This window comes from Panthera onca, chromosome B3, assembly GCF_046562875.1.
Source record: "Panthera onca isolate mPanOnc1 chromosome B3, mPanOnc1 haplotype 2, whole genome shotgun sequence".
NCBI classification, from domain to species: domain Eukaryota; kingdom Metazoa; phylum Chordata; class Mammalia; order Carnivora; family Felidae; genus Panthera; species Panthera onca.
Genome location: NC_138344.1, coordinates 51,918,171 through 51,943,763, shown reverse-complemented (window position 1 = coordinate 51,943,763; position 25,593 = coordinate 51,918,171). Strand labels below are relative to the sequence as shown.

Here is a 25,593-nt window from a genome sequence, read left to right as displayed (position 1 = left end):
GATTTTGGTGGCTGTGCTCACCCTTCCCTCCTTACACTTCTTGTCCTGGGTGGCTCTTCATCAAAGGAAAGTTGGAAGTAGCCTGGGTGGCTCAGTCGGTTGAGCATCTGACTTCAGATCAGATCATGATCTCATGGTTGGTGAGTTCGAGCCCCGCATTGGGCTCTGTGCTGACAGCTCGGAGCCTGGAGCCTGCTTCAGATTCTGTGTCTCCCTCTCTCTGCTCCTCCCCCACTCACACTCTGTATCTTTCTCTCAAAAATGAATAAACATTAAAAAAAGTTGGAAGTAATCTATATTAATCTAAGCATGGTTGTCTAGGAGGTTAGATTCTGGGCTCTTTGGTTTCCTTATCTGGGACATCTACTTCGGCTGTTGTGAGAATTGAATACGAGAATGTGAGTGAACCTCTTAGCAGACACCGCCATCATAGCAGATGTGTTTTAACTACCAGCTCCCTTTTGATTTAACTACCAGCTCCCCATTGATACAGGTTTATTCATCACTTATCCTCAGTATTTAGCATAATAGATGGTACATGGTAGGTGCTCAGTTAATGTTAGCTTATCAAGTGGATATATAAAAACTGTATAATTAAAAACAAAACAAATACACAAAATATCAATGTGTTAACAGATATATACAACTATTTATAAAAGTGAAACTGTTATATCTGCTTCAGAGTTTGTAGAGCAGAAGCGTAAAATCATGGGTGCCATCGAGATCATACTGCCTGAGGATAACTCCTGGCTGTGCTGTGTGGCCTTGGGTGATTTACTTAACTTCTCTGGGTCTCAGGCTCCTCCTCTATAAATGGAAAACACCTCCTCAAAAAGCCTCATCCTGGGTAACCCTGTAGAGCATCCCATGACACATAGTACTTGTTCAAAATTAAGGCTCCCCGATATATTTGAGCAATTCATATGAAGTAATTTGAATGAGACACTAGGCCATGGGAGACACTTCTCACCAGGATCACCTCAGAAGGCCTGGCCAGATAGCATCCTCCCATCACTTCCTCAGGCTGGTGCCTCGTGGCCCCTCGTGGGCTGTGTGTGCCTGCTCAAGGTCTGCCTGTGTGTGATCTGGAGTGAGCAGAGCTTCATGCTGGAGCGTGTCCTCCTCTGGACATTCTTTCTATAAACTAAACCCCATGTATCTCCCAATCTGGAGGGTCTGCCATCTAGAGATGCAACTTTTTAATAGCTGGGAAAGTTTACAAAGTGCCTTCCTGTACTTTGGTTTCCACTCCTGTTTCTAGGTAAGGAGTCTGGAGAGCAGAAAAGTTGAGTTCTGCTACCTTTCAGTAGTAGTGGAGTTACAGGGTTGCTTCATTTGTGAAAAGGGAAACTGGGGGCTCACAATCCCAAACACCCAGATAAAAATCAGCTGTCGGTCACTTGGATGTCTCCTCAGCCACAGGAGTGTGTCTGAATAATTGGGAACCCGCAAGTGCTTATGGTGGAGATAGCCTGTGACCATTTCCTGAAAAGTGCCTCCGACCTGGGAGAATCTATGATGCTACAGGATGTGATGACAGGGATTCTGGGCTCCTTGTGTCCAGAGAAGAAGGTGTTTAAAAACAAAAGAGCTAGATTCACAAATAGCACTGTACCAGGATGGTAGGGCCGCCAGAAAGCAGGCCTCTTTTAAGAACTGAATGTCCTCGGTTTGACGATTTGCAGAGCTAAGTTTAGAACACAGGGTGCTTCAGGTAGAAGCCTGTTATACTAAGCCTGAATCTTGTGACATCAGGATTGTTACGCTTTTCCAAAGCCTGTGTGTCACTCTGGGCTGTTTACTTGCCATTTGCTTTATGAGAACATAAATGGAACCAAGAAGATGAATACTGTCTTTTCCTCTTCAGGTGGATAAAATGTAAAATTCCCCTCTCCTCTCTTTGATACATGGTTTTTAAAATGTGCTGATAATTGGGGGGTTTCCTATTGGGCTTCTGGAGAAGAGTGCTCTACCACCTTTGACCAGGTGGGGGCTCTGCTCAGCCACATTACTGAGCCCAGCTTTGCAAATCCTCTGAGATAGGATTAATTTCAAGGGCTTCAGCCATGCTATGGGCATTATGCTGAAAGATCTGAATAAAGCCGACGCATAGTCACCTCTAGTGAGGATTCATTTGTGTTCTTTGAAAAATGTCAGGATTTATATTCAGTCCCCAGCCCTCACTGAAGTCTCAGGCCTAAGGAACACTTTTCCCTGAACTTAATGTTGTTTACTACTGAGGCCCTATAGGGTTCAGTCTTCAATAGAGTTGTTCCTAGGGAGAGCTGGACCAAGGTCTTTGGATAGGTACTTCCAGGCTGTTTATTTGCCAGAGTCCCTTTTATCTTAGTTGCTTGCCTAGCAGACTAGTAGAAAGCAGAAGCAAAAAACATTAGTCCTAAAAAATAATAATAGCCAAAACATTCATTGAGCACATCCTGTGCCGGGTACTACTGTTTTAAATACTTTATCAGGGGCACCTGGGTGGCTCAGTCGGTTAAGCATCTGACTTTGGTTCAGGTCATGATCTCATGGTTCGTGGGTTCGAGCCCTGCATTGGGCTCCACACTGACGGTGCAGAGCCTGCTTGGGATTCTCTTCCTCTTCCTCTCTCTCAAAATAAACAAACTTAAAAAACATAAATACTTAATAAAATGAACTCATTTGATTCTTACAAAGCCTTATGAGATAGTGCTATTATTCCTATTTTACATATAGGAAAACCTACCTCCTAAGAGAGTAGAGATCTGCTGGCACACCACCACCAAAGAACACAACTTGGATCTGAACTCAGGAGGTCAGAGACCAGCGTCCACACCCTGAACTCGCATGCTGTACTGCCTCACTGAGCCCATGTGTGCTGTATGTGTGTGTGTGTGTGTGTGTGTGTGTAAATTCCTCTGTCACAGGACCCAAACATTAGACATCATTTTAAAAACAGGTAACTACTTAAATTTCTAAAAGGTGGTACTTACAATTTCTGCACACATTGAACAGTAGCTGAGCTGTTGAGATTTCTTGAAAACTGGTCTCAGAGCTCGTTGTTTGAAACATTTGTCACAGGAGCCAAATACGTTAACTAGAAAGGTCTGATCACACATTTTTTTTTTTTTTTTGCCCAAAATGAAGCTGAAAAAGAGAGAGAGAGAGAGAAAGGGACATATGTGCATGAGAAAAGCCAACAGAAACAGCTTTTAAAACCTCATCTTCCTTTTATCATGATGGTTGCTCAGACTTCTACATGTGGGATGAAGTATATGCAGTTAATGTATAGCCTTTGATTTATTACAACATGCTGGGTCAACACCAACTCGTTTATTTAATCAGGAAGAAAGCATTAGACAATAGGTTTTCTGGGGTTACCATTTAACTGGCTCTTTTGGCAGCTTCAGACATGGATGCAATTAATCTTTGCAGCACAATATTAATCCTGTGGGGCTTTGCAGTGGAAAGCATTGTTGTAATGGATACTATAATTTAAAACTTAAAAAAATTCTGCCTTTAAGGTACACTTTTGGAATAAAGAGTCAGAAAATGGTAGAGCCTGATCTCAACCAATACTGTAAGGCTGAGTAAACGCAGTATTGGTTTTCTGCAAGGGACACATCCCACTTATTAAATATTTGACAGCCATAGACCCAGGGTCCCTGTCTGTCTATCAAGAGGTCAACAGACAGGCCCAGGCCACTGGAGGGAGAGCAAACTTACGGAAGCAAAACCATCTGGTGGCTAAGGGTGCTGGCTCTGGCTGACCAGATCCTGGCCCCACTACTTAGGCAAGTTACTTTGAGCTCTCTGGATCTTTGCTAATCAATCACATGGGGATCTTAACATGTATTGTCACAGGGTCATCAGGGGAATTAGAAGAGACAGTTCATGAAGCTTAGCTCAAGGCTGGAATACCGTGAATGCTCCATAGATGTTAAGTTGCCCTGTGAGTGCCTACAGTAGCAGCAAAAGCAGCATAGCAGTGGGAAGGGGGCGGGGGGGGGGGGGGCAGGGAGGCTAGAGATGTGGAAGAAGCAGAGGTGAGCTTAAGGCCACATTTCAGGCAGAACACAATGAAGGCCTTACTTGAAACAATGGTGTGAGATGTATGTGGACCACACTTAGGAAGAAGGAGCCAGACTTGGCGACATGTGGGGACAAGGAGGGGGAGATGTCTACAATGCCTCTTAGGTTTCTGTTGGGGAAGCTAGGTGTTGCAGTGCCACTGCTGGAGATGAGGACAAGAGGGTAAGAGGGGGAGGGAGCAGCCATCACGGTAGAGCCGATTTAATAGGTGTTCCAAAGAGTGGGACAGATCAGAAGGGAACCAGCTACTGACCACCATGGACTGCTTGGCCCTGACTGCTCACAGCCACCCCAGGAAGGAAGCAGACATCTGTGTTACAGCTGAGGAAGTGCCAGGGGATTAAACATGTTCAAGGTCAGTGGTGGAGCCTGAATCTGTGTGCAGTGGGACTCCGCAACACTTACCATGGAACCGGCACAATCAGTCTGCTCTGCCTTTTCATAAAACACTCAAGGGCCTGCCCACTGGAGCCTGGCCTTTGGCGAGGACCTGGTAATGTTGCCCCCCACTGCCCACACCTGCCAGTCACTAGGTCATGCTGAGGACTCCAAGTAATAGCATTAGGAAGGTGAGCCATGGGTTTTTCAGCAAGGCAGCAACGTCATTCAAGTGGATTATTCCAGCATTTGTGCTTCCAGAAGTAGGTCAGAGAGAGAATGCGCAACAGGGGAATCAACTAGGTTAGGAAACTGTTATCATGTTCTGGGAAAGAGGAAACAAGCTCTGGATGGAGTAGCAACTGTGGAAATGGAAGGAGAGAAGAAACCTGAGGGACCGAGTGGAGAAGGAATACAAGCATGGCTAGGCATTATGGGAAGGCAAGAGAAAGGGAAGGAGAAAAGAAATGCCAATATTCCAAATCTGGAAGGAGACACTGAATTTTAAACTTTATCAAATGATAAGAGCTGTACATGTTTATTAGAAATAATTGGAAACAGAAGGACATGAAGAGGGACAATCACCTGCATGCCCTATACTAACGAAGTAACTGCTGTTAACACTTTGTGTTTTCTTCTAGTGTCTTCATAAGCATATATTTATACTCTAAAAAAATTGGAACTGTATGCCATGTATAATTTTGAACTTTAGTTTTTTTGCTTCGTAGTGCTATTGCATATTCTTGGAAAACACCATTTTCTAATGGAGACCACCAGTTTTGAGACATACCAACCTTAAATCGCTTCACACAGCTAGCATTTTAGATCTGGTTATTAAGCAGGCAAGCAACAAACTAAATTAGAAATATTACAGTATTTAAAACTATAAATATTATACATGGGCATTGTAGTGTCAGGAAAAATCAAAAAGGTATAAGGAGGAAAATAATCATCTACAATCCCACTGCCCAGAGAGACTCCTGTCCACATTTTGGCATATACAAGAGTAGATTTTATAGTTTTAATATTTTTATACACTGGTGTTTTTCACTCAGCATCTATATCATGACTAAATTTATTCTCAGCACATTCTACCATACTTATGGTCAATAATCCTTTTTATGGTGAGGGAACTTTTCCCAGCTAGGACAAGTGTCTCAGTGAACATTTTGACAAGAAAAATATAAAAATGTCCCATTTTAACAAGCCTTGGGCACCTGGGTAGCTCAGTCGGTTGAATGTCCGACTTCGGCTCAGGTCATGATCTCGTAGTTCACAAGTTCAAGCCTCGCATTGGGCTCTGTGCTGACAGCTCAGAGCCTGGAGCCTGCTTCAGATTCTGTGTTTCCATCTCTATCTGCCCCTCCCCTGCTCATGCTCTGTCTCTTTCTCTCTCAAAAATAAATAAATAAATAAATAAGTAAAAACATTAAAAAAATAAAGAAACAAAAAAACAAGAAAACAAGCCTTGACATGAAGTTGTTCTGTGGTTGTCCATAGAACTCAAACCTTCCCCTAATCCCACGCCAAGCACAAAATGTCCTTCCAATCTTTCACCTAAATATATAATTTGAAAATTACTGAACAACCCATCACCCTATATTTATTTTTAAGAGTACAGGCCAAAGATAGAAAGAAGTGAAAGTCCCTATAACCTGCTCTGCGTTTTTTCCCCCTTATTTAGATTTGGTGCATATTCTTCCAGACTCTTCTGACACCATAGGTAAAGCTTTGTGAGTTACACAAATAAGGCTGTTAGCTATTTGCCTTCTTCACCTCATTTATTGTCAGTACTTACAGATCTGTTTTGTGATAACAGCTTTGGTATTACTCTATACTATGTCCGGTCATAATTTATTAAACCAACCTCCTATTATTGCATATGTAGGGTATCTCCAGTTTTTACTTATAAAATAAAAATAAAACGGGCAAAACAACTCCCCCTCCACCCCACCCCGCTTTGCTGGTGGAATGTAAACTGGTGCAGCTGCTGTGGAAAACAGTTTGGCAGTTCCTCTGAAAGCTGAACAGACTTGTCACCATATGACCCAGCAAATCCACTCCCAGGTATATGCCCCTGAAAACTGAAAACACATGTTCACATAAAAGCTCATACATGAATGTTTGTAGTAGCATTTAAGCCCAAAGTGTCAACAACTCAAACCCATCAACAGATGGGTTTATTTGTTGATCAACAAACAAACAATATATGGTATACCCATATAGTAGAATGTTATTTGGCAATAAAAAAGAATGAAATCAGGGGCGCGTGGGTGGCTCAGTTGGTTGTGTGACCGACTTCGGCTCAGGTCATGATCTTACAGTTTGTGAGTTTGGGCCCCACATCGGGCTCTGTGCTGACTGCTCAGAGCCTGGAGGCTGCTTCAGATTCTGTGTCTCCCTCTCTCTCTGCTCTTGACTCTGCTCAGGCTCTGTCTCTGTCTCTCTGTTTCAAAAATAAACATTAAAAAATTAAATAAAAAGAATGAAATTCTGTTACAGGCTGCAACATGGATGAACCTTGAAAACATGCTAAGTAAAATAAGCCAGACACAAAAGGCCACTTACTGTGACTCCAATTATATGAAATGTCCAGGATAGGCAAATCCATACAGACGGGGAAGGTAGATTAAAGGTTACCAGTAAGTGGGAGGAGGGGAGAATTGGGAGTGACTGCTTAATGTGTAAGGGGTTTCTTGTCTGGGGTGATGGAAAGCCTCTGGAATTAGATAATGCACATCCTTTCATATATACTGAGAACCACTGAAATGGATGCTTCACAATGCTCATTTTTGTGTGCGTTATCTCATTAAAAATTATTAAAAATTTTTTTAACGTTTATTCATTTTTGAGAGACAGAGGGAACAGAACCTGAGTGGGGGAAGGGCAGAGAGAGAGGGAGACAGAATCCGAAGCAGGCTCCAGGCTCTGAACTGTCAGCACAGAGCCCGACGCAGGGCTCAAACTCACTGACCACAAGAACATGACCTGAACCAAAGTTGGACACTCAACAGACTGAGCCACCCAGGGGGCCCCAAGATTATTATTTTTAATACAAGACTGTGAACGGACCCTTCACAAATGCAGACATTCATATGGTCCATAAACATATAAGAGGCGCTCAATATCATTAGTCATCAAAGAAATGCAAATGAAAACCACACTGCTATACCAGTACTTACCCACCGGAATACCTAAAATTTAAAAGACTGACAATTCAAAGTGTGGCCAAGGGTGTGGAGAACTGGACCCTTTTCCTTGTTGGTGGGAGTATAAACTGGTACAACCTCTTTGGAAAACTGGTTGATAGGACCTACTAAAGCTATACATAATCTGTGAGCTGGCAATTCTACTCCTGGATATACACTCATCAGAAACAAATACTTATATCCTCAAAAAAATGAATAAGGATGTCATAGCAGCTTTATCCAGAATAGCCCCATGGAAAAACCCAAATGTTCATCGACAGACCGGATAAACTGTGATATGCAATAAAGAAGAAGAAAGCTCTGATGCACATGACAGTGTGGATATAGCTCACAGATGTGACTATATAACATTTGTATTAAAACCTTCCTATTCCATAAGCTGCGTTCTGAGGCTTATGTTCACATGCAAAGTGTTACTTGGATCCATTTTTAAAACAGATTATATGACTTTACAGATGCCTAACTTTTTCCCCCTGGATGCCAGCACGAAATATATTTTTAAAACAAAACACCTTCCTAGTATTTCAAAAGAAACACATGCAGGTTGTAGAACAATTAGAACAGGCAGATTAACCCCCCAACCTCCCCTTACCTGTGCTCCTACCTCCCAGAAATCCCACCTAACACCTTGGTGTGTGCACATAGGAACACTTTTGGAGCGTGCGGGAGAGCCTGCATATATGTGAGTACATACATACCTTCCAGAGAGTCAACACTTGGAGCGACCAGCTGAGGAGTCAGTCAGACCTGCAGCTCCAAGGGGAAGGTGCCGAAGCAGAAGCCTCACCTCTAATCTCCTTATCTGGGTGTTGAGGCTCAGCAGCTTTGTCCCTTCCCACGGGCACGCACTGCCGATGGCATCCTTCTGCTCATCCGCACCAGATGCCCTCAGAACCTCCGCTGACCTGTGTCTCGGGCTCAGTTCTCTGCCCTCCGCAGGAGGCAGACGTGGCAGCTTTGCCCCTCACGAATCCATTCCCGCTCCACTGAGCAACCCTAACATTCCCCTGTGACTGTTACCAGCGCCTCCTGCCTTCTTAGTCCTCAGCCCACCAGCATGTCTTCATTTTGGCTATCCTTCCCACCTTCGGCTTTGTGGGACTGAGCAGGATGTGGGATGAGTGCCCCTCTCCCATCTCCATGCATAAAGTTTTCAGCCTCTGAAGGTCCACTTGTCTTGTTCCCAAACAAGATCTACTCCTGCTCAAGGCTGACCAGCCTCTCCCCTCCAATCCTGCTGCCTCTAATAGGACCTTGCTCCTGCAGCCCTGTCCCATCTCACCAGCATCAAGATGAGCAGTGGAATGAGTAAGGTGTGGACAAGCTCTCCAGGAGCTCACAGGGTAGCAAAGGAGATGGGCAATGTTACCGGCTTCTATAGCCCAGGGCAAGTGCTGTAAAGCAGGCAAGAACCCTGACTTGTGGGAACCGAAAAGGAAGGGTGATGGGCTCCTGTGGCCTAGGGATGATGGGGAGAGGAGAAGGGGCATGGAGAAGGTCACAAGTGCACATCAGAAACCCACTCACGTCTCTGCCAAGTAGCCCCTCCTTCTCTCACTGTCTGGGAGCCCATGGAGGCACAGCCTGAGGCAGGACTTATGGCATATTTACTTCCCTTCTAAAAACATTTATATACTTTTTAAAAAAGTTATTTTGAGAGAGAGACAGAGAAACCCAAGCAGGCTCCACCTTGTCACCAAGTCCTACATGGGGATCCAACCCACAAACTGTGAGATCATGACCTGAGCCTAAACCAAGAGTCAGACACTTAACTGACTGAGCCACCCGGGTATCCCAACTGTTTATACACATTTTATGAGAAATTATGAATCTATAAAGATCCCAGCATCTTTAAGTATACAACCCTTGAAGAAAAGCATAAACCTCGTGCCCGTAAGACAAATGTAGTCTCCCAGCAATTAAAAAAAACCTGACCCAACTCATTTGGTAATTTATTTTATTGATTAAAATATGTAAAAGTTCTACTTTTTCATTTCTTCATATACAATGTATCTAAAAGAACTAAATCATTTATAATATGAAAAGGCATTGTTACATATTAATAGGGTGATGTTGCTTCATAATCATGTATTATCACTCCTAAAACATAGATCTGTGGGACAGAACCACAGCTCATGCCTGTGAGTCTGTCAGAGACAGGAAGGCTGGTTGGATTCTTGGAATGGGTCACATGCCACAGGCTAGCAGTGCAACATCACGTGCTCTGAAGGAAGGAATGAGAACGTCTGGGGGGAAAAGGGATCGTCGGTTTTCATGAAACTTGGGAAATACTGGTTTCTCTACAGGAAGAACTGACATAATTCTTCAGTTTTTTTTATGGGAAAATTTAAAAACATTTGAATGCTGAAAAGAGAGAGAAAACCAATTAGGTTGCCTTTTAAACTTAGTTTTTAGAGAAGCTGTTGCACGAACGATATTGAACAATGAAAAACATATGGCCAATATGTTGGCAGATAAAACATAAAGAAATGTTCTTTCAGAAGAGGTGGTAAATGCCCTGGCAATTAATTTTAATAATATATTCGTTTTAGGTAGATATATACATAAAACACTTCACGTGATTCATTTCAGACTGAATATTTGCCTAAAAACTAGAGGGCTCTTAAATAATAAATATTTTTTCATGCAGGAGCATTTTTAGTGAAAGTCAGGGAACCCCACCCCACCCACCCTGGGCAGGAGGCATGGGGTGAGAGGAATTTCGACAGGGCATTGTGGCCAAATGGGATTATTTCCTGGAAGACTCAGCCCTGGAACCCACTCGCGGCTTCATAAATGTACCTGGGCTTCACATGAACATTAGTAAACTTAAGGGGCACTGTGTCCCCAGATCATACTCCCTTTGAGGGGAGCCCTGTCACAAAACAGATCTAGACAAGAGGCACCTGGGAAGAAAACATGGGCCTTCGAGGAATTCCAGTAAAAGTTGGCTGTGATTCAGAAGGTAGGCATGGCCTTTCCAACCGCAGCTGGTGTGTTAACTCTTACAAAATGACAGTGGCAGCACCATCACGGGGAACAAGAGAAGATGTGGCCCATCTTGGAGAATTCTTCTTTGCTTCTTTGCATCACATTCCAAAGCATTTCCAGTCCCAATTAACAACCACATCCCTCATATTTGACCTTCATTTGGCTTCTGAGGGAAACATACATTTCCTCTCCTTTCTCCTGCTATAATCTATTGAGAAAACCTAGCTTAAAACTGCTGGGGATCTGGATCATTTCCAGAGCATGTGGAGAGGGGGTAAAAGGAAAGGTAACTTGAAAGAGATATTTTGTATCCAACATCAGCTGTGATGAATCCTCCCGGCTATTTAGGAGAGCCTGAAATAAGAACCAGAAGAAAAATGAATAAGGAAACCGGTGCATTCTGCTTTATGACTATTTAGAAGTCTAGAGTAAGGAAAACACAACTCCAGCTTCACTGAAAAGCTCCTTTCAAAATCATGTGAGAGAATACACAAAAGAGTATTTTAACAACACAATACCATGGTGACATGGTCTATGCAGGATTTCCAGTTGCTCTCATGAATATTTACTTAAGTGCTCTGTTTGACCTCAGAAGTTAATTTCCCACAGGATGGAATGACTGTAAATGGATCTGTTTTCTATTCTTATCCACTCTTGTGGTATAATTCTAAGCCCAAACATGAGTAGATCTCACAGATTAAGTCTTATAGCAGTTATCCTTCTTTTTAGTTCAGTAGTTTGTGAACTTTTTGTCTAAAGACCCCTTTATATTCTTTTTATTTTTAAGTTTACTTTTGGGGCATCTGGGTGGCTCAGTTGGTTAAGCAGCCGACTTTGGCTCAGGTCATGATCTCGCAGTTCATGGGTTTGAGCCCTGCATCGGGCTCTGTGCTGACAGCTCAGAGCCTGGAGCCTGCTTCGGATTCTGTATCTCCCTCTCTTTCTGCCCCTCCCCGCCCTGCTCTCACTCTCTCAAAATTAAATAAACATTAAACATTAAAAAAAAAAATAAAGTGTACTTTTATTATTATTATTATTTTAAGTAGCCTACATGGCCAGCATGGAGCCCAATATGGGGCTTAAACTCATGACCCTGAGATCAAGACATGAACTGAGATCAAGAGTCGAACACTTAACTGACTGTGCCACCCAGGTGCCCCAAGACCCCTTATACCCTTTAAAGATTATTGAGGGCCCTAAAGAGCTTTGTGTATGTAGGTATAGCTATTGATATTTACCATATTAGTAATTAAAATACTTCAAAATATTAAATCATTAAAATAACAAGAACAAACCCAATGCATGTAAACATGTATTGAAAAATAACTATTTTTGAAAACAAAAAAATTTAGGAGGCAGTATTGTTTTATATTTTTGTAAATCTTTTTAATGCCTGACATAATATGACAGGTGGAAACTTGTATCCACTTCTACCTTAAATCCATAGTGACATGTTACTTTGGTTGAAGTCTATAAGGAAAAGTGTGCCTCACACACACATATTTAGAAAAAAGAAGACTTTGCAGACTCACTGAAAGGGTCTCCAGAATGCCCAGGATCCTTGAACTAAACTTTGAGAACTGATGTGCTAGTTGATTGGGGAAGAAACTTTAGGGATTTAAATAAGAAAAAAATGGGTATACAAGACTCTGTTTCCATTCAGGCTCTGCTCTCTTGCACAGACTGATAAGAAGACTGATAATAAACAAGACATCCTGAAGGAACATAGCAGCTGAGTGGTGATTTTGGTGTCTTCATTCCCTTCCCACTGAGGCTAAAATGGATTCTGAAAACGGGGGTATTTGACAGAGAAAATTCCTGCTGCTTTTGCTAAGTGCCTTTCATTTGCATGTTTGGTAAATGTGCTTTAATCTTAAATTTCTATAACTGTAATTCAATATCAATTTCTTTTTTTTTTTTAATTTTAGAGAAAGAAAGAGTGCAAGTAGGGGAGAGGGGCGTAGGGAGAGAGAGAGGGATAATCTTAAGCAGACCCCACTCAGCGCAGAGTCCAAAGCGGGGCTCCATCCCATGACCAGAGCTGAAATCAAGAGTCAGATGCCCAACCGACTGAGCCACCCAGGCACTCCTCAATATCAATTTCTTATACTGAAAATTAAAAAGCACATCCCTTGGAGAAACGGGAACCCTCTTACACTGTTGGTGGGAATGCAAACTGGTTGTAGCCACTCTGGAAGACAGTGTAGAGGTTCCTCAAAAAATTAAAAATAGATCTACCCTATGACCCAGCAATAGCACTGCTAGGAATTTACCCAAGGGATACAGGGGTGCTGATGCATAGGGGCACTTGTACCCCAATGTTCATAGCAGCACTTTCAACAATAGCCAAATTATGGAAAGGGCCTAAATGTCCATCAACTGATGAATGGATAAAGAAATTGTGAAAAGAGAGGTTAGAGTGGGAGAGAGCCAAAGCATAAGAGACTGTTAAAAACTGAGAACAAACTGAGGGCTGATGGGGGGGTGGGAGGGAGGGGAGGGTGGTGATGGGTATTGAGGGCTCATCTTTTGGGATGAGCACTGGGTGTTGTATGGAAACCAATCTGACAATAAATTTTATATATTAAAAAAAAGGAAAAAAAAATAAGCCAAAAAAAAACAAAAAAAGAAATTGTGGTTTATATACACAATGGAATACTACATGGCAATGAGAAAGAATGAAATATGGCCTTTTGCAGCAATGTGGATGGAACTGGAGAGTGTTATGCTAAGTGAAATAAGTCATACAGAGAAAGACAGATACCATATGTTTTCACTCTTATGTGGATCCTGAGAAACTTAACAGAAGACCATGGGGGAGGGGAAGGAAAGAAAAAGTTAGGGAGGGAGCCAAACCATAAGAGACTCTTAAAAACTGAGAATAAACTGAGGGTTGATGCAGGGTGGGAGGGATAGAAGGGTGGGTGATGGGTATTGAGGAGGGCACCTGTTGGGATGAGCACTGGGTGTTGTATGGAAACCAATTTGACAATAAATTTCATATTAAAAAAAATAAAAAAATAAAAATATGAACCAAAAAAAAAAAAAGAAGAAGATGTGGTCTATATATACAATGGGATACCACACGGCAATGAGAAAGAATGAAATCTGACCATTTGTAGCAACGTGGATGGAACTGGAGAGTATTGTGCTAAGTGAAATAAGTCAGGCAGATAAAGACAGACACCATATGTTTTCACTCTTATGTGGATCCTGAGAAACTCAATAGAAGACCAGTGGGGAGGGGAAGGGGGAAAAAAAAGTTACAGAGAGGGAAGGAGGCAAACCATAAGAGACTTCTTAAATACTGAGAACAAACTGAGGGTTGATGGGGGGTGGGGAAAGTGGGTGATGGGCATTAAGGAGGGCACCTGTTGGGGCGAGCACTGGGTGTTGTAGGGAAACCAATTTGACAATCAATTATAGTTAATATAAAAAATAAGGAAATAAAAAATAAAAGGCACATGCTTAAGGATCGTACCTGTACTTTGCGAACGAAGGATGGAGTTACTCTTTTCTCGAAGTCATCTATAGGTGTGTATGAATTAAGGATCTTTATGATCTGCAAACAGCACATAAGATGGTGTTAGACCATGAAAAAGGACAAGTCTGTCCATGAAATAATGATTCAATGGTTTGGGAACTGTTGGGAACCACACATAGTTCTTTAACATTGTAATTTGGCTTTAGGAACCATGTGGTCCAGCCTCCTTCCTTACTGCCCCCCGCTCTCCATACATACACATCTGTGTTTTGTGGGCAGGGAATGCACTTTTGTGTTTTAAAGTTCTAAGTTAGTATTAAATAAATGCTTTTTAGATAAGATGGTGGTCCATGGAAGATACATCTCCTCAAAGAGCACACAGAGCCTCAGATACACCCTATCGCTGGCTAAGCCAGAAAGGGGGACATCAGTGACATGATTTGGTAGTGAAGATCAGGGACACACTCTGTAAATGTGGTCACCTGCACAGCAGACAGTGAGGTACAGCGTTCATAGATCTCCTTGGCATCGCTGTCTGTGGTCTTCTTGACCTGAAGCAACCAGGCTGCCTGAGAGAGAGGCTCCAAAGTTTCCTTAGCCAAGCTGTTCTGCAAATTCTTATCTTTAAGCCATTCTTCTAAGTAACTGATGTTGCACCTGGAGTAAAAGCCAGAAAAACAGACAAGAGTGGGTGATCCATTGAGAACGCTTCAGAGTAGGGTGCTGAATCCCCCAGTGTGTACTGAGAGGGTCCCCAAGTTCACTGACAGCCTTAGGACCACAGTCCAGCAGTTTCTTCATTTGTAACATGAGGGGGTTGCACCAGATGATCAGCTCTCATGACCCATGGTTCTAAGGATCTTGATGGTCTGGGGTGAGGGGCCATACCAGTTATAAACTTTGGGGAAAATCTGAGCAAAAAGCAGCAACTGTAATAATTTATAAAGTAATCTATTAAAACACCCTTAATAATGGATTTGAGAATCTACTAAAGGAAAAAACCATAGTGATATTTGAAGACTTACATTGGTATAAAAAACTCATTTCCTAAGTTGGCAGAAAATTTTCAATTGGTAGAAGGCTTTAATTCAGTCCACTGGGGTTTTTATTCTTGTTTCAATGAGTAATTATCATAAGTTTATAAATTAAGAGGCATGGGTTTTAGTCCCACCAATCTACTGTGTGAACTTGGAAAGTTACTCAACCTCTCTGGGTAAATGAGAATGTTGAGAACCCTCATATACTGTTGGTAGGAATGTAAAATGGCATAGCTGCTAAGAAAAATAGTTTGGCAGTTCCTCAAAATGTTAAACATAGAACTGCCATATGACCCAGCAACTCTACTTCTAATACTCAAGAGAACTGAAAGCATGTCCATATAAAACACTGTGCACAAATGTTCACTGCAGCATTATTTATAATAGCCAAAAAATGAAAACAACCCAAATGTCCACCAGTTGATGGATACACAAATTGTGGTACGTCCATACAATGGAATAGTATTCAGCAATAAAAAGGAATGAGGTAGTGATACATGTGGTCACATGGATGAGTGGTGAAAACTTTACGCTAAGTGCAAGAAGCCAGTTACAAAAGACATCACATTTGGGGCACATGGGTGGCTCACTTGGTTAAGCATCTGACTCTTGGTTTCGGCTAAGGTCATGATTTCACAGTCTGTGAGTTCAAGCCCCATGTCAGGCTCTGTGTTGACAGTGAAAAGCCTGCTTGATATTCTCTATCTCCCCCCCCACCCCCCGCTCTCTGCTCATCCCTCACTTGCACTGTCTCTGTATCTCTCAAAATAAATAAATACCCTTAAAAATATCTAAAAGAAAAGATATCACATTTTATGATTCCATTTACAAAAGTGTCCAGGACAGGCAAACCTATAGGGAAAGAAAATATATTTGTGGCTGCCTAGGCTGAGGGAGGGGGGACTGGGGAGGTGGGATGTGGTAGGGGATAAGAGTGGCTGCTAATAGGTATAAGGTTTCTTTATAGAGTGATGGAAATATTTTAAAATCACATTATGGTGATGTTTGCACAACTCTGTAAATATACCAAAAACCATTGAACTATATGGGTATGGTTTACAGAACAGATGAACTTCACAGCGTGTAAATTATCTGTCAATGAAGCTGTTTTAAAAAAATTGACTGGGGACACCTGGCTGGCTCAGTTGGAGGAATATGTGACTCTTGATCTCAAGACCATGGGTTCATGCCCCACATTTGGTGGGGAGATTACTTAAATAAATAAACTTTAAAAAGTTGAGTTTTGAACTAGGTGATCTCTAAGGTCATTTCTAGCTCTGACCTTTTAAATTAGCAACTCCCTATGTGGGTCTTTGATTATAACACTGGGACAACAATTCCATAGGGATGTACTGAGTATGAGATACCATCTCTTACACTGGTTTCCCTCTTTTTTGCACTGTCAGTTTTGTCCCACTAGTTTGAGTCCTTATTACAATACATTCCTATTGGGCCTCTCATCTTGTCCCTTCTAATCCATTCTATTTGGTCCTGCTACAGTACTTCCTTAATCTGGATGTTGAGCATGTTAATTCTCTCACTTAAGAATCAGTGGTGGAGGGGCACCTGGGTGGTTCAGGGGGTTAAGTGTCCGACTTTGGCTCAGGTCATGATCTCACTGTTTGTGAGTTCAAGCCCTGTGTTGGGCTCTGTGCTGACAGCTCAGAGCCTGAAACCTGCTTCGGATTCTGTGTCTCCCTTTCTCCCTGCCACTCCTCTTCTCCCTCTCTCTTTCTCTCAAAAATAAATAAACATTAAAAAATTAAAAAAATCAGTGGTGGAATATGATACAGTAATTCCACTACTGGGTATTTACCCAAAGAAAATAAAAACACTAATTCAAAAAGATATATGCACCCCTATGTTTATTATAGCATTATTTAAAATAGTCAAGATATGGAAGCAACCCAGGTGTATATCTGGTCCATAGATGAATGGATAAAGAAGGTGTGGTATATATGTACAATCAAATATTATTCGGCCATAAAAAATAATGAGATCTTGCCATTTGCAACAACATGGATGAACCTAGAGCTTATAATGCTAAGTGAAATAAGTCAAAGAAATACAAATACCATATGATTTCACTCACATGTGGAGTTTAAGAAACAAAACAAAGGAAAAAAGAAGCAAAGAAAAAAACCCTCAGATTCTTAAATACAGAGAACAAACTGGTGGTTATCAGAAGGGAGGTGGGTGGGATGATGGGCGAAACAGATGAAAGAAATTAATAGTAGACTTATCCTGATGAGTACTGAGTAATGTATAGAGTTGTTGAATCATTATATTGTATACCTGAAACTAATATAACACTATGTTAATTATACCTCAATTAAAAAAAAAAGTGGGAGTGGGGGAGGGAATCAGTGGTGGAGTTCTGGTTCTTGGTAAGAGCACACTCCATTTTGCCCCTCCCAATGAATGCAACTATAAAAGCTTGATGGAATATCTTGAAGCAGCTATTTGATGACTCTGAAAGGTAAATAGTACCAGATGGATCGGGGAAGAAAACCAGTATTTGAGGTATTGCCAAATGGATAATCAGTTTACCAGTTTATTCCATCTGCTATTCATTAGCTTGACCTCAAAGAAGCCTGAAGCTCAGCGGTGGGTACTGATGACAACAAAGAGCTCCAGAAGGAGCCCTCTAGGTCTGGCTTGAGGGGCTGAAAAGAGGTGTGTTAAAGCTCCTGAGAGGGTGGAAATCCTCTCCTTTTACCTTCTTCTTTCACGTTTAAGCCCCAATTTCATTGTGGTAGCAATGGTGGCAATGGAGTCCAGGAAGAAGCTAAAATTCTCAGGGAGAAAAATCTTCTCCAAATGGAGCAACTGTGGTTCATGAGAAGGGGGTGAACCTCCATTGTTCTATTCTGCCACCACTGAGCCTCAGATGAAGACGTTTGCAGGAAGTACACCACACAGTGAGGTAAGTAAAGCCCCAGTTTTCTGTCTGGAGGACCAAAGAGGGATTTCCAGCAATCTGGAAAGTATCAGGGGTGATTTGGAGGAGGAGGAACTTGGGAAAGCAATCCCTTGAAATTGTTTATGAACTCCTTGGTACACTCCTCTGGGCTCATGCATGGATCTGATCCTCAACAGCACACATAGTTTGAAGACTAACCATGAGACAGAGCACCATGCAAGTTTCAGACTGACCACTGTGTGTCACACATGAGACAGAACCAAACAGCATTACAAAGGCTTTGAAAACTGACGTGGGAAACATGAGCCACCAAGGATGGTCAGAACTTTTAAGTGAACTCAAATGGTGTGATTATATGATAAAAATACCAACATTCTCCATAACAATGAAAGATTCAAAATCTCATAGTGTAATATTAAAAGTGTCCAGAATACAATTCAAAATTACTTGACATATGAAGAACCAGGAAAACCTCAATTTGCATCAAATAAGACAATCAGCAGGTGTCAACTCTGAGATGATGCACACTTAGAATTATCTCACAAAGACTTTAAAGAAGCTATCACAAAAATGCTCCAAAAAGTGAAGATGAACTATCTTGAAGTAACTGGAAAGATAGAAAGTCTCAGAAAAGAAATAGAATGATATAAAGAAAAACCAAATGAAAATTTTAGAAGTGAAAAATCCAGTAACAAAAATAATTCTCTTAATAGGCTCAATAGCAAAATAGACATGGCAGAGGAAAGAATCTGTGAACTTGAAGGTCAATAGAGATTATTTAATCTAAAGAATATAAAGGGAAAAAAACAAAAAATAAACAGAACCTTATGGACTCATGGGATAATAATGAAAGATTTAACATTTGTGTTACTGAAGTTCCAGAGGAAAGGAGAAATTAAGATGCAGAGAAAATATTTGAAGAAATGGCTTAAACTGTCTCAGATTTAGTGAGATATACAAGCCTACAGATTCAAAAAGCTCAGGGAATCTCAAAGAGATTCTTGGGAACCCCAAGAAATCCACACCTAGACACATCCTAAGTCTTTAAGTCCTAAGACACATACTTTAGGAACAAAGGTGAAATGAAGGCATTTTCACGTGAAAGAAAACTAAGTATTACCAGTGAACCTGCTGTACAAGGACCTACTGACAGAATTTCTTCAGAAAGAAAGGAAATGATATTAACATGACATTTGGGAGAAAAAATAAGACTTGAAACTTTAGGAATGAAGGAGTAACAGAAATGGTAAATGTGTGAGTAAATATAATAGGCGATTCTTCTATTGAGTTCCTTAATATATTTTAGATGGTTTAAAATAAAAATTATAACATTATCCAGAACAGTTTTTGATTATGTATATATAATACATAAAACAACTATAACATAAAGTGGAAAGGGGAAAGGGGACTATGTGATGGTTAGCTTCCTACATTCCACTTGACATGGTTAAGATAATGATTCTCAATAGACTGAAGAAGTTAAGTATACATACTGTAATCCCTAGAACAACCACTAAAAAACACAAAAAACATAAAAACACAAAAAACAACCACTAAAAAACACAGTAGATAAATTTAAAACGGGTTTTAAGGGGTGCCTGGGTGGCTCAGTCAATTAAGCGTCCAACTTCAGCTCAGGTCATGATTTCACAGCTTGTGAGTTCGAGCCCTGCATTGGGCTCTGTGCTAACAGCTCGGAGCCTGGAGCCTGCTTCAATTCTGTGTCTCCCTCTCTCTCTTCCCCTACCCTGCTTGTGCTCTCTGCCTCTCATAAATGAATAAATGTTAAAAATATTAAAAAAAAATAAAAGTGGTATCAAAAATATTCAAAGAACCCAAGAGAAGTCAGAGAAAGGAAGTCAGAGAAATAAAAACCAAAGGAACAAATAGAAAATAATAAAACGGTAGACTTAAATCTAAACATATTAATAATTACATTAAATTGAAATGGCCTAAACACTCCAATTAAGAAGCACAGATTGTCAGACTTGCTTTAAAAAATCCAAAACTAAACCAAACAAGATCCAAATGTACTCTGCCTATAAGAAAGTCACTTTAGGGGCACCTGGGTGGCTCAGTTGGTTGAGCGTCTGACTCTTGATTTCAGCTCAGGTCATGATCTCAGGGTCATGGGATCAGGCCCTGGGTCAGGCTCTGTGCTGAACGTGGAGCCTGCTTAGGATTCTCTCTCTCTCTCTCTCTCTCTCTCTCTCTCTCTCTCTCTCTCCCTCCCTCTGCCCCATTCCCCACTTTTACGCGTGCGCGCGCGCACACACACACACACACACATACACTCTCTCTCTCTCTCTCAAATGAAAAAAGAAGTAAAGTAAGTCATTTCAAATATGACACAGGTAGGTTAAAAGTAAAAGGATGAAAAAAGATACACTATGAGAACACTAATCAAAAGAAAAAGTAGGCTTTCAGACAAAGTAGAATTCAGGGCAAAGAAGATTACCATTAGAGGGCTAAAGAAGGACCCTACATAATGTTAGGATGGTCAACTCACTAAGAAGACATTAAATACATGAAGCAAAAACTGACAAACTGAAGGAACATACAGATTCATAATTACAGATGGAGACTTCAACACTCCTCTCAGTAATCAACAGAAATAATACACAGAAAATCGGCAAGGATATAGAACTGAAAACCACCATCAACAAACTGGGTCTAATTGACATTTGTAGGACGTTCCACCCAAACACAGTAGAATATACATTCTTTTCAACTGTATGTGGAACATTCACAAAAACAGATCATTTTCTAGGCATAAAAGCAAATCTTCACAAATTTAAAAAGAATTGAAATCATACAAAGTTTTTTTAATGTAAAAATATTTAAAAGTTTTTATTTAACAAATAAACCTGAGCAATTCTCAAAGTGGGATGGTTAGTGACTCTGGTGTCTTAATCTATGATATATTTCAACCTGTGTGCACCTTGAGATTATTTTTTTATTATGATAAAAGACATATAATTTACCACCTTAACTTTAAAATTTTTTTAATGTTTATTTATTTTTGAGAGGGAGAGACAGAGAGAGAGAGAGAGATAACAAGCAGAGGAGAGGCAGTGAGAGAGAAGGAGACAGAATCCCAAGCAAGCGCCACGGTGTCAGCACAGAGTCCAATGTGGGACTCGAACTCATGAACCATGAGATCATGATCTGAGCTGAAACCAAGAGGCAGATGCTTAACCAACTGAGCCACCCAGGCACCCCACCATCTTAACCATTTTTAAAAACCAAAAAAATTTTGTTAATGTTTATTTATTTTTGAGACAGATACAGAGCATGAATGGGAGAGGGTCAGAGAGAGGGAGACATAGAATCTGAAGCAGGCTTCAGGCTTTGGGCTGTCAGCACAGAGCCTGTGCTGAAAGCAGGGCTCAAACTCAGGGACTGTGAGATCATGACCTGAGCCGAAGTCGGATGCCTAACCAACTGAGCCACCCAGGCGCCCGGCATTTTAACCATTTTTAAGTGTAGAGTATAGTAGTGTTAACGGTGTGCAACAACAGATCCCTAGAACTCTTTCATCTTTCAGACCTGAAACTCTTTATCCACTGAACAACACCTCCCCTTTTCCCGCTCTCCTCAGCCTCTGGCAGCCACCATTCTCCCTTCTGTTTCCAAGAGTGTGCCTGACAGAATATGTTCTTTAATCATATGGAATCAAACTAAGTGTTAGGAATAGACAAGTAGCAAGAAAGTCTCTGAACAGTTGAAAAAGAAGCAACGTACTTCTAAATAATCCACAGGGCAAAGAGTAAGACTCCAGGGAAATCAGAAACTATTTTTCAACTCAGCAAAGGTGGAAATACAACATTTCCAAATTTGTGGGATAAAGTTGGCACTTGGAGAGAAATTCATAGCATTAAATGCTTATGTTAGAAAAGAGAGGTCTCAAAGTCAATAACCAGTGCTTCTCCCCTAAGAAACTAGAAAAAAAAAGAGCAAAATAAATCCAAAGTAAGAATGAAATAATAAAGACAGTAATAGAAATCAATTAATTTTTTTAAAATAGAGAAAAATCAATAGAAGTAAAAACTGGTTACTTGAAAAGATCAGTAAAATTGATAAACCTCTAGCAAAACGGATCACGAGAAAAAGATAAGACACAGATCACCAATATAGGAATCGAAGGGGGAAGATACCACTACAAATTCTACAGAAACTAAAATAATAAGAAAATACTGTCAATAGTCTATGCACATAAACTCAACAACTTTGAGTGGACCAATTCCTTTAAAAAACTCACCAAAGACGAAATATATAATCTGAATATTCCAATAACTATTAACAGAATTGAATTCATAGTTTATCTAAAAAAAGTTTTTATTGTTTTTATTTATGTTTGAAGGAGAGAGAGACAGAGCATGAGCAGGGGGAGGGGGGCGCAGAGAGAGAGGGAGGCACAGAATCTGAAGCAGGTTCCAGGCTCTGAGCTGTCAGCACAAAGCCTGACATGGGGCTCGAATCCATGAGCCATGAGATCATGATCTGAGCCAAAGCCGGACGCTTAACTGACTGAGCCACCCAGGCGCCCCATGAATTCATAGTTTAAAGCCTTCTGGAAAAAAAAAACACACAAAAAAACAACTTATGGTGGCTGCCACTGCTGAGGGACTAAAGCATGCACTGCTCACCCTGGAAAATGGCATTCTACTTATCTCTGTAACCAATCTGACACTCCATTCAAAGGGAGCTATTAATACCTACCATCAGTTATCCTTTACTGAGGCCTGTGTTCATTCTTCTAAGTCTTGGTCTGCTGATATTCTGCCTGTCCTTTCAGGCCCCAATCAATGCTTTTCATGTTCTTTGCAAATTCCCTCAGTACAGCAAGAAATGTATGTGCTTGGGCCACGTTATTCTGGTTCCTAACAGAACTGTCTCCACATGCTGTATGTTGGCTTTTATCAAAGATCACTGGGCAAAGCAGCCACGATGAAATTTGCTGTAAAAATGCTATTGTGGAGATTGTGAGATAAAGTTCCACATGAAATAGTATTTTTATATTTCATGACTAGGAACAAAAAAATAGGTACTAGGAAAATCTTTAAATCTTCCCTGAGCACATCAGCCTCACCATGCTCAACGAGACCAAAGAGCCGATGACAACATTTGCTTTTTGTCCTGCCAGCCAGAAAGCCCCCATGGGCTAGAAACAGTGTTCTAGCTACTCTGTCCACAGTTTACTATTTTTTTTCCTTTGGGTCTTGATTTTTTACCTGAATTCATGTATTATTATTGTGTTGCTTGTGTTTTCATTGTAAAGCCACCTCACATCCTTATGGGCCTTGCTATGGCAGTGGCTTAATAAATACCTGAATGAATGAATCCCTGTCAAATGCATGTGCTATTCAGAGCAACCTGCTCTAAAGGAATTATTTCCTGGATGTCCACTTTTGATTGGTGAAAGGAAAAAGCACTGAGCACCCATGGGGACAGAAGTTGCCTCTCCTCTGAACAGTTGTTACAGGACCTAGAGTCACATGTCTTGCTTATGACCATCTTCACTCATGGAGAACCCACAGAAGGAATGACAACTGCTTAGTCAAGACTCTAATGAAACATTCAGGTTTATGTGTTCATAAAGTATTCATACTCTAAATAGGGTTGAATCCTACCTCAGAGACCTACAGGGCTTCTTCTTGGAGCTTGTGAAATAAACAGAACCCTTTCCTTTCTCAATGAAAAGAAAAAGATCCACAAAGGCTAGTCTTTGGTAATATTCCTTCTTTTTTTTTTAATGTTTATTTATTTACTTTGAGGGAGAGGGGGAAGGAGGGGCAGAGAGAGAGGGAGAGAGAATCCCAGGTAGGTTCTGTGCCATCAGTGTTGAGCCTGACATGGGGCTCAGTCTTACAACCATGAGATTATGACCTCAACTGAAATCAAGAGTCAGATGTTCAACCGACTGAGCCACCCAGGTATCCCAGGAATACTCATTCTTATCTGAAAATCTCAACCTGGTATCATGGGAATTTGCCAGCTTGGTTTGAGGGGATGTCCAATTCCAAGTTTCATTAATGCTGAAAAGGTTTAATGGATGTCTCGTTTACTTCTTGGCTTAAGATACTATCAACACGACCTCAGGCTTTCAAGTCACACACAGGTATCAAATCCCTGTACACATTATAAAAAATCCTAAATATCTACACTATTTTATGTGTTTTCTAATCATGTGACAGCATTAATTCAAACAGTAGCTCAGGGTTTGTGTTTCCTCAACTAAGAGATAAGTAAAGGTGGACACACCTCAAAAGTGATTACCATGTCCTCAGCCTGCTGGTCCTGCTGCTCCCAAAACAAACCTCTGCTAATCTAGACAGCGCTACCTACCAAAGCCTGGGGACTGGTCCTCCTCAGTTCCAGCACTATGCCTTTGCCTGCCTCATTTCTCCTGCCTGGAATGTTCTTCTCCCTTTTTAAATCACTCAATGCACAGCTCTCAGGCTTAACTTTTCTGTCCTCAGTAATCTCTCTTCTCTGCAGCACTCGTTTGTGACTTAATCAGACTTGCCTTGAATTATTATCTGGCTATTTTGAGTTTCTAGAGGGCAGGGATCAAACTGCTCTTTCCTTTGTTTCCTGTGTCCTCCACCAGGCAGTGCTATTCACAGAGGTGATGGTCAGTAAACACTGGCTGAGTGTATGATAAGTACCCAGGGCCAGGATTTAAAATCTACAATTACTAGTTGCTAGTCTTTAGCCACTAAAGGCCCTGGGCCTGAGTGTCAAGCTAGCCTGGTGCAGAGTGGTGGGTGGAGGGGCCACCACCTGACCACAGACATCCCCAAAGTCCCAAGAGTCCTCTTGCACAACCCCCCCCCCCCCCACCAGGCAGTGCAGCTCATGGGAAGGGGGCAGCAATATGTGACCCTAGACATTAAAAGCATCCTTTCCAGCTGCCTCTCGGTGTAACTGGTGAATCATGGGTTTTACCTGATCTGCATCCCTTTTCTGCAGGAGCACATGTCCTTGCGCAGGAAGAGGCTGTTCAGGGTGACCGCCCCGATCAAGAAGAAGACCTGCTTCACAGCCTGCCTCACCAGCTCAGGGTCCAGGCCGTTCTGGCACATGGTGCTGTAGAAGTAGCTCAGCTGCTGCAGGACAGAGGTCATGGTGTAGGCGTCCGTGTCATCTATGCTGGATGACCGCTTCCGGAAGCCCGTGGGCTTCAGGCCGGAGATGCCTTGCAGGCTCTCATACTCCAGCATGCCCGGCACTGCAGAGGAAAACACAGGTATTTCTTGCACATGCGGTGGGGACAACCAGAGAACATTTCCCACTGCTCTCTAGGGTCTTTTCCAGGACCCGGGACATTTTCTGCAAGAGTTAGCCGTGGATGCAGCTGTGATGGGGAAAGCAAGAGAATCAAGGAGTGGGGAGCACGGGGTGTAGGAAGTGGGCGGAGCACATGGCTGTGTACAACAGGGCGGCAGCTCCTCTTGCAGGCTTGGACTCCCTCTTCTTTCAGCTTCACAGGAA

General features: G+C 41.6%; 2 protein-coding genes across 3 annotated transcripts in view; both read right to left on the bottom strand.

The window, feature by feature from the left end:
* GNB5 (G protein subunit beta 5) overlaps positions 1-8,455 on the bottom strand; it is a 58,796-nt gene extending 50,341 nt beyond the window's left edge. The window contains exons 1-2 of one of the 2 annotated variants that reach the window (XM_060618504.3): positions 8,360-8,455; positions 2,976-3,129 (exon numbers count right to left, since the gene is read on the bottom strand). In XM_060618504.3, the coding sequence (XP_060474487.1) occupies positions 2,976-3,101 (126 nt within the window). In that variant the 5' untranslated portion in view covers positions 3,102-3,129; positions 8,360-8,455. The remainder of the gene's footprint in view (positions 1-2,975; positions 3,130-8,359) is intronic. The other variant, XM_060618508.3, reaches the window with a different exon arrangement.
* Positions 8,456-9,611: 1,156 nt separating this feature from the next.
* MYO5C (myosin VC) overlaps positions 9,612-25,593 on the bottom strand; it is a 102,817-nt gene continuing 86,835 nt past the window's right edge. The window contains exons 38-41 of the mRNA XM_060618503.3: positions 25,048-25,330; positions 14,619-14,793; positions 14,134-14,214; positions 9,612-11,006 (exon numbers count right to left, since the gene is read on the bottom strand). Of these exons, the coding sequence (XP_060474486.3) occupies positions 10,854-11,006; positions 14,134-14,214; positions 14,619-14,793; positions 25,048-25,330 (692 nt within the window). The 3' untranslated portion in view covers positions 9,612-10,853. The remainder of the gene's footprint in view (positions 11,007-14,133; positions 14,215-14,618; positions 14,794-25,047; positions 25,331-25,593) is intronic.